Here is a 6,000-nt window from a genome sequence, read left to right as displayed (position 1 = left end):
CACACACACACACACACACACACACACACACACACACACACACAAATCCTTGAGGTGAAATTATAGTCATAACCATACAGTTATGGAATATATCATTTATTGTGACACAAAGGCAAATCTCCCATGACTTCTGTGCCTCCCTCAGCAACCAAAAAAGTATATTGCTGGCATACTGTGAATTGGCCCTGATAAGTATCTTGAAATCACAGAGTATATTTCCTTTCTAAGTACTGATAGGAAAAAAAAAATTATTTCTATAAATTTAGCAGTTTCTGTTAAATGTATTGATACCTATCATGTCCTAGTAAAGTAATTCAGTTTATCTAAAAAATCTACAGGTTCTCTTAAGAGAGCTGACTGTTCCTCCTTTAGATCAATAATGTTAAAGTGACAATATTTAACACAGCTCAGTTCCAATTATGCCTCCAAATCATAGGTACAAGCCTGTAAGTGCAATCAGTAATCTGAGCCAAATTCATATTTTTGTCTGAAATATATTTTGTCTTCATTAAGACAATTACATGCACTGAAAATTTAACTCTTCTATGTTCTTTTTAAAATTTTTATTTTTGCCACTAACACAAAATTGGAAGAAAGGCATTTTTCCTTCTAGTTATTTTACAGGATATCAACAACCTGGGTCTTATTTTCATGTTCTTTAAAATAACCAAATATTCATGGTATTTTTTTTTAATTTTCCAACAAGAATTAAAGCTCTTATATGGTGAAATCTAGCAACACAGCCATCCAAATAGAAGCAGAACACAATTTTGTAGCTTTAAACTAAAAGAACTCCCAACTCCTATGTATTTCCCCTGTAGAAAGAGCAGTTGGGCCATCTGGGTGTACTTTTCTAGCAATGGTGTGTATAGGATCTGGTTTCCTTAGAGTCTGTTTATATTTACTGTACTCTTTCAAGGAATCAGACTCCATGTCTAGCACTTTAAATGCAGAAAATCATTTGGTTTTCACCACAGTCTTGTGAGTAGGACGATGAAGATAATTTCCCCATGGTTCTAGTTGCTACAAGTGGCAAAGCCCACATGTTAACCTGGGGTTATTGCATTCCTACTCCATGCACTTATCCTTTGCACCATTCAGCCTCCACAATCCCTTTCAGTCACTTAATGTTTTCCCCACTGTAGTTCAGCAAGCAGGGAAACACTGTGAAATTCAACAGATGGGTTGAAATCCAATCATTAGTCACATACGATTGCAAGAAATAAAGGGGCAATGTCACAGGTGGATTTCTGAAAACTTTTGGAAGCCTTGCCAGCCCTTGCTAGCAAGGACATCCAGGATCTGACTTGCATGGAGTCAAAAAGGACTGTAAATTTGGAGCTCTTTCCAAATCAGGCTTTCTCAGAATCAGTCTTATATTTGGATGATAGAATTTCCCAACTGCCAGGGACCTTAGTGAACATTTAATCTTGAACTTGTCAACTAGCTTTGATAATAGGCTCAATTTACTGTAATTGCATCAACTGTTTAGCCATCACTCAGATTAAAAATGTTTTAATCCGAATGCCTTTTGGATGAAGGCTTCCAGTATTCAGTTTGCCACAAGACTCAGCACTTCCCATTGATCAGAACTGACCTGATTCAGTGATACTATTATGTTACCTGTCTCACTGTTTTAAGTGTTTGATGTTGAGGTCCTTGGTTGGCCTGAGAGGTGAACAATCTTTTCCAGCAATGGCTTTTTTTTTTTTTTAACTGAAGTATTAGCATTCTTAGAAGAGATAGGGATATGAGTGACAGACACTGAAAAGGACTGTGACAAGGAGAGGCTGGTGGATGTGGTGGTAATAGTAAGTCTCAGGGAAGGATTGAGGTGGTGGCCCTTGACAAGCCATCTCATGAAGCAGCTGAGGCATCCCTTGTTTTGAAAGCCTGATTTTGTGCAGTAACTCCATTTACAGATGAGGAAACTTGAGGCATAACCAGAGTAAGTAACTTCCTCAAGATTGTGTGGGTAATAAGGACCAGAGTCCAGGCCCCTTAACTCTCAATCCAGTGTATTCCCATAATACATACTACCTCTGAAATAGTTATACCAGTATAATAGCATTTTACATGATAAAATCAAATTTCAGTAGTTCTGAACAATAATCTAATAGTAATATCAGTATACATCAAGCTTCTAAGCAACCAACATTTTCCTAACTTTCCATTAGCCTGGAGCTGGTAATGGTTTTGCTCTAAGTGCATAAAGTGAATCCAGAATTTCGTTCAGCCCCAAGCACAGGGGAAACTTGTTAGGAGTGCTGTGTATGGATCCTCCAGGGAAGTTGTGGCTTGGGATCATTAAGATACACAGGACCCTTTTAGGCCAGTATACCACATTGCTCAGTATATTTTCCCCACACATCCAGCTGTAATGTCTTACTTTGCTTTCAGTTGAGAGTGGCATGCAGATTACGAATAAAACCGGCTATTTCCTTGAACCCAAAGACCACTGTACTTGCTTACATGAGATGAAATGTAGTCAAATCTTTGGCATTGTTTACTTCTTGATAACAATTATACAACATATTCCCTTGTTTTTGCTTCAAAAGACACAACCCTATATTTTATTTTTAGTGAGGTCCTCCTCTTGAGACCTGAGAGGTACAAGGGAGTCAGAGAAAAAGAAGGGTTGTACGTGAGGGCAGATGGTCCAGCCCTTATAGGGAGCCATGATCTCAGAGGCTGGCATCTAAACAGAAAAATTCTTTAGTTTCTAACGCCTTTCCTGGGAGACATAGTGTAGTTCCCGTCTCTGTAACTGACAGAGTCAGCATTAATGGTCCTTTTACCCAACCTCAAAATGTCCTATGTGCCTTTATGTCAGTGGGTTCTCATTGTGAGCCCAGAGGAAGAAAAGACAGTCAGCTGACACTCTCTGTTCAGGTCTCACTGTAGTAGTCAGAAAAATTGTTGTTTTTCTCTCTCTCTTTCCATCTTTCCAGTCTGGTTGACTTATGTGTATGTACATGGGTACACACATGGTTTTGATTACAGTTTCTTGGGGTGAGAGCTGTCTGGCATCATTTACCATCCACAGCTTGAGTGAAGAAAGGAAGAATGTTAGAACAACACAGAATATTCTTTAATGTCTACAAATTTGCTCTGCAGCTCATGTCTATTGGTCAGCGATGATAAGACCTGCATCACATTCCTAAAGCCCTTTGTTTTCCCCTCTTCTGTGTACTGTTCTAGATAAGCCAGGAGTGATAAATGGTTCTCAAGGTCAATAAATTGTGTTCCTGCTAATGAACTTTTACTGCCTTAAGTAATAGTAATGGCCATGGAAATTTGGGCACTGGTACAAAAACTCGTTATAGAATATATTGATTTTTTCCCTTCCTTTTTTTAAAAAACTCATCTGAAGAGATCTTTTCAAGTTATTTTCAGTTTTGCTGCTAAAAACAGTTGCTGGTATTCCTTACAAGTCTCCTTTCTCCTTGCAAATCCACACTCATATGCTTCTGTCTCCACCCCTCCCCCTGCAAGTGAGAAAGAATGATTGTGTTTTTCCACCCAACAGGTACTATTAATATTTATTTACCTCACAGTCAAGTTTTATTAATTGCTTAATTAGCAGTAGTAAAAACAATTAGTGTTTGGGAGCAGGGAGTGTTATATACATGCTAAGAGCAAAAATTAGCATAAGTGAAACACAGAGGTTGAATTCTAAATAAAGACAACAAATCTAGCCTTTTAATTTGAGCAGTGCCTAGGCCTCCAAAAGAGCCTCTGCCAAGTGGCATGCATGTTTACGTGTGCACACACCCACTGCCCCTAACTTACAGCCACTGCCTTCCTAGAGCTTGTACCTGGGTGCCTTGTTCTGACATGATGCTCCTTTGCTCCACTCTTCATTAGAGGCAGCAATCAGTTGAAAACATCCTAAGCATAGGTTTCCTATATACCTAAAAAGGTGAGGGGAGTATAATATAAGCTGTGCATTGAGCTATTATACCATGCCCTGTCTCTTTGCCTTCTGTAAATGGATTGGATAAGCCTGGAAATGATGAGGCTCCTCAGGTAAAGCCTTGGAAGATACTAATAGATCTCTCTCTAGCTGCACACTCAGGTTGCCACATGGTTATGTATGGCACACGCCTACTAACCTCTGTGACTCTGGGGAGCAGAGCTGTGGACTGGCACTTTGTCTTGCTTGCAGAGCCTTAAGTAAGATCTTAGTTGCCCAATCTGTAGTTGCCCCACATCAGAATATATAGATGGATAAACTAGTAGTATATCCCACCATCACTAGAGAGTAAAAGATATCACCATAATCTTCCCCTTTAACAACATAATCACACAAGTTTACTAAGCTCCCACTACTCTGTGGGGTACTGTATTAGATGATGAAAGAAAAGTGTCAGACAATATGCTCATGCTGGTGTTTCTGTATCTTCTTATGCTTTTTGAGGAACATGTTACCTAATTGACAACATTAAGTCCAAAGAATGAAAGAAAACAACATAAAGCAGTATGTGACATTAACTAATGTCACAGAAGAAGCATTGAGGGCTTACTGGAGTTCAGAAAAGGGAGCAGATAAAAGTGGAGGATGCCAGGTTAAAACATCAGGAAGGGGACAGAATTTGAGCTGGATGTCACCCAAAGAGCCAGACTTGGACTGGAAGAATGAGGAGGTGGATGAGAAGCCAGAGGGAGGTGAGGCAGGAAGGATGGTGTCAGAATGCATGGCTCTTTCGAGAAGAAGCAGACCCTTATTCTTCACATGGTAAGAGCAGAAGCCTATAAAAAAAAAATCATGAAATAGTGTAAGATAAAGTTTGAAATACAGAAAAGGGTCAGCTTTTGAAGAACCTTGCCTTGGGGCTTTATTCTACCTGGTCTTTCTTGAACCTCATCAGAGGATGTAGACAAGTCAGTACAAGTGTCTTTATTGTAAGTTTGTTTGGAAAGAAGCTCCTTGGTGGGGTTCCAGAGAATCCTAAAGCTCCGTTTTCTCAGCTCCCCTCATGAAAGCTGGGGGAGAGTTCTCGATGGTGTTTTAACTGTTATTCAAAAGAGCTGCTCTAAGGGGATGCCGAGGTATGGTTCTTCCACTTCTTCCCCAGCACTAAGACCAGAACACCCCCAAACAAAATGAAAGTCCACTAATGTAGAGGGTGGGAAAGTTCCAAGCGGCCCTGTAAGCCTTCACTTCACAGTTGCTTCACTCCGTCTAAATGCATCACTGATTCGATTAGCAACCGCATTGAGAGTTTCAGCTCGTTTCCACAAATGACAGCGAAGGGCTCCGTCAAAAGTGATAGTTTCTTTAGTTCATCAAATCTCTATTCACTGCAAAAACATTACTGTCCTTGTGGTTTGTGCTTGATGATTGCTTTTATGAAGACCGTGAAAGGCCAAATATATAGGTGGAAGCTTAAATTGACTTTATATCGCTGAGATTTACCATCTTTAAAAATAGCATGCTAGATTAATGCATTTCTGATTTCAAGGTGCTGTTTTGTTGCTGTTGATTTTTTTTTTTAATTGGCTTTCCTGAACATAATAATTCTATCAGACAGTGGGCTGTGGAAGAAAATATTATGTGTGATTTATTTCTGGGGGTTTGAAGACTAAAAATACTATTTTTTACTAATGTATCTGAAATAAGCAGATGAAATATGGTTATAATATGCAAAGGTATCTTTCAATTATAGACTTTCTTTTTTTCTTTCAATGTGTTTTTTGCAGGATCTCAGGGAGGAATGTGTAAAGTTGAAAACAAGAGTGTTTGATTTGGAACAACAGAATCGAACGCTAAGCATCCTTTTCCAACAGCGAATCAGACCAACTTCTGATCTCCTCCAGGTATGTGTTTTTGTGGAAAACAGTCTTCACTACTGAAATGCTATTGACAAGAAGTGACTTAAGTTCAAAAGTTACCACTGTCTTCATGGGCAAGACATACTGCCTCAGAACATCCATTTTCTCCCCTCTCAAGGGGTGTCATTAAAATTGAACATCTCTTAAATTTCTGACTCGTAAAGA

The 6,000-nt window shown here is 39.2% G+C and overlaps 1 protein-coding gene across 4 annotated transcripts in view; it reads left to right on the top strand.

The window, feature by feature from the left end:
* The window catches only part of NCKAP5 (NCK associated protein 5), a 1,043,181-nt gene that overhangs the window by 826,648 nt on the left and 210,533 nt on the right, over positions 1–6,000 (top strand). For all 4 annotated transcript variants that reach the window (XM_040228410.1, XM_040228409.1, XM_040228412.1 and 1 more), the window contains one exon: positions 5,704–5,820. In XM_040228410.1, coding sequence (XP_040084344.1) covers positions 5,704–5,820 — 117 coding nt within the window. The remainder of the gene's footprint in view (positions 1–5,703; positions 5,821–6,000) is intronic.

Source organism: Oryx dammah, unplaced genomic scaffold (genome assembly GCF_014754425.2).
Source record: "Oryx dammah isolate SB20612 unplaced genomic scaffold, SCBI_Odam_1.1 HiC_scaffold_27, whole genome shotgun sequence".
NCBI classification, from domain to species: domain Eukaryota; kingdom Metazoa; phylum Chordata; class Mammalia; order Artiodactyla; family Bovidae; genus Oryx; species Oryx dammah.
This window is presented reverse-complemented; position numbering and strand designations above follow the sequence as displayed.